Raw genomic sequence first — 2055 nt, 5'->3', positions numbered from 1 at the left:
CATGGTGGTTAAGGACGCTGGACTCCCACATGGCCGACCACGGTTCAAATTCCAGACCTGGTGGCTTGCTTTCTCACTTTCCCTCTCTCTGTCTAGGTCTCACTCTGTCCTTCCCAGATCAAATTTTAAATGCATAAATAAATAATTAAAGTTAAATAAAAATCATTCTTTTAAAAAAATGATCTTATTTAACTTTATTTATTTATTTACTAATTATTATTATTTTAATTTGACCAGAGAAAGACAGAGCAAGAGAGAAAGTGAGAAAACAAGCCACCAGATCTGGAACTTGAACTGTGGTTGACCATGTGAGAGCCCAGCGTCCTTAAACACCGCGCACCTGCCGGCCCCTGCAACGTTTTTTTTTTTTTGAGAAGTTTTTGCTATAGGGTGTGTGTGCTCTCCAGAAAGACACAGAGAGAGAGACAGAAAGTGAGAAATCACCCCAGGGGGGATGGCCACGTCACAATCCCTTCTCCTCCATTCTCCTCTCGGGATCTTGGGCACACATGCACACGTGCCTAGCATGAGTTTAAGCCACCGGTTCCGGGACTCGAACCGCGGTCGACTACATGGGAGTGCAGCAACATAGCCAGTATGCCAACTGCTAGTCTCGCAATTTTTTTTTAAAAGAGAGAAAGTCTGTTACATTTTTCTAGAAAAGCAGGCAGGGCACACGGCCCCACGGGACAGTACTGGGTTGGTCAGGAGGCAGAGCGAGCCATGGTCACACGGGGACCCAGGTCTTTGCTGTGGTTTGGCTGGGAAGGAACAGATGAGGGAGGAGGGAACGAAGCGGCCCTGATTCACTGAGTCATTGTCTCAGGCCCTGAGGCCTCACGGCTGTCCCCAGTTGTCCTGTAGGCAATCTGGGGTGATGAGGGCAGGAGCACAGTGGCCCGGAGTTGAGGAGCCCGATAGGGGAGGTGGCTGGGGTGTGCGCTCTGGATTCGCAGAGGAAGGATTTCCAGCAGGAGAGCCCTTCACTATCCCCAGGGCCGCCAAGGCCCTAGCCATCAGAGCATCAGACACACGAGGCTAGGGCCAGCTCTGTGGCCTGGTGGTTAAGGCTTCCAGATTCCCACATGGCTGGCTGTGCAGTTCAAGTCCCAGATCCACCAACTTGAGAGACACACCGGACTCCCGAAATCCTGAAAGGAGGGAGCGGGATTTTGGTGTGCCTATCCCCCGTGGAGGGCCCTTTCTCCCCTCCCTCTCTGTCTCTCTATCTCTAGTGAGGTGCGTGTGCCCTCTAGCACAAAAGAGAGAGAAAAGAAACACATGGTGGGACCAGCAGGTGGCATAACGGTTACGTCGCTGGACTCCCATGTGGTTGACCTCGGTTCGAGTCCGGGACCCGGTGGCTTAAACTCACGCCGGGCGCATGTGCGTGTGTGCCCAAGATCCCAAGAGGAAAATGGAGGAGAAGGGATTGTGGCGTGACCATCCCCCCTGGGGGGTGATTTCTCGCTTTCTGTCTCTCTGGCCAGTGCACACACCCTATAGCAAAAATCTCGCTCTCAAAAAAAAGAAACACCTGGTAAATACAGCCCCCAAGGGCTGGTGCCCTCAGCCGTCCGCCCTCTCTACGCTTTCCTCGTAAAGTATAGACCATCACAAAACTGACCCGCACAGGTGGAATGATCCCAGCCGTCGGCGCTCAGCTGTCCTGGGCACAGTTGGGCACTCGCAAACGGAAGCCCGTCCCGGAGCTCAGAGACCTTAGACCCCTGGTCAAGTCACTCAGTGAGAATGACATGGCCCCAACCCCTGGTGTGCCCTGAGACCCCGCCAGAAGGGGCTGCCCCGCCCCCTGTCCTCCCAGCCACGCCCACCGGCCCCTCCCTCGCAGGCTCCTGGAAGCCGACTCCAAGTCCATGCGCTCCATGAACGGCTCGCGGCGCAACAGCGGCTCCTCGCTGGTGTCCAGCTCCTCCGCCTCCTCCAACCTGAGCCACCTGGAGGAGGACACGTGGATCCTGTGGGGCCGGATCGCCAACGAGTGGGAGGAGTGGCGGGGGCGGGAGGGGGAGGGGGGGGAGGGGGGGGGGGGGC

General features: G+C 55.7%; 1 protein-coding gene across 1 annotated transcript in view; it reads left to right on the top strand.

Annotated features, from left to right (window-relative positions):
• EVI5L (ecotropic viral integration site 5 like) overlaps positions 1-2055 on the top strand; it is a 35778-nt gene that overhangs the window by 14551 nt on the left and 19172 nt on the right. Inside the window, exon 4 of the mRNA XM_014584909.2 lies at positions 1853-2009. Within this exon, the coding sequence (XP_014440395.1) occupies positions 1853-2009 (157 nt within the window). The remainder of the gene's footprint in view (positions 1-1852; positions 2010-2055) is intronic.

The sequence above is a fragment of the Tupaia chinensis genome, unplaced genomic scaffold (genome assembly GCF_000334495.1).
Source record: "Tupaia chinensis unplaced genomic scaffold, TupChi_1.0 Scaffold148210_1, whole genome shotgun sequence".
Classification (NCBI taxonomy): domain Eukaryota; kingdom Metazoa; phylum Chordata; class Mammalia; order Scandentia; family Tupaiidae; genus Tupaia; species Tupaia belangeri.
This window is presented reverse-complemented; position numbering and strand designations above follow the sequence as displayed.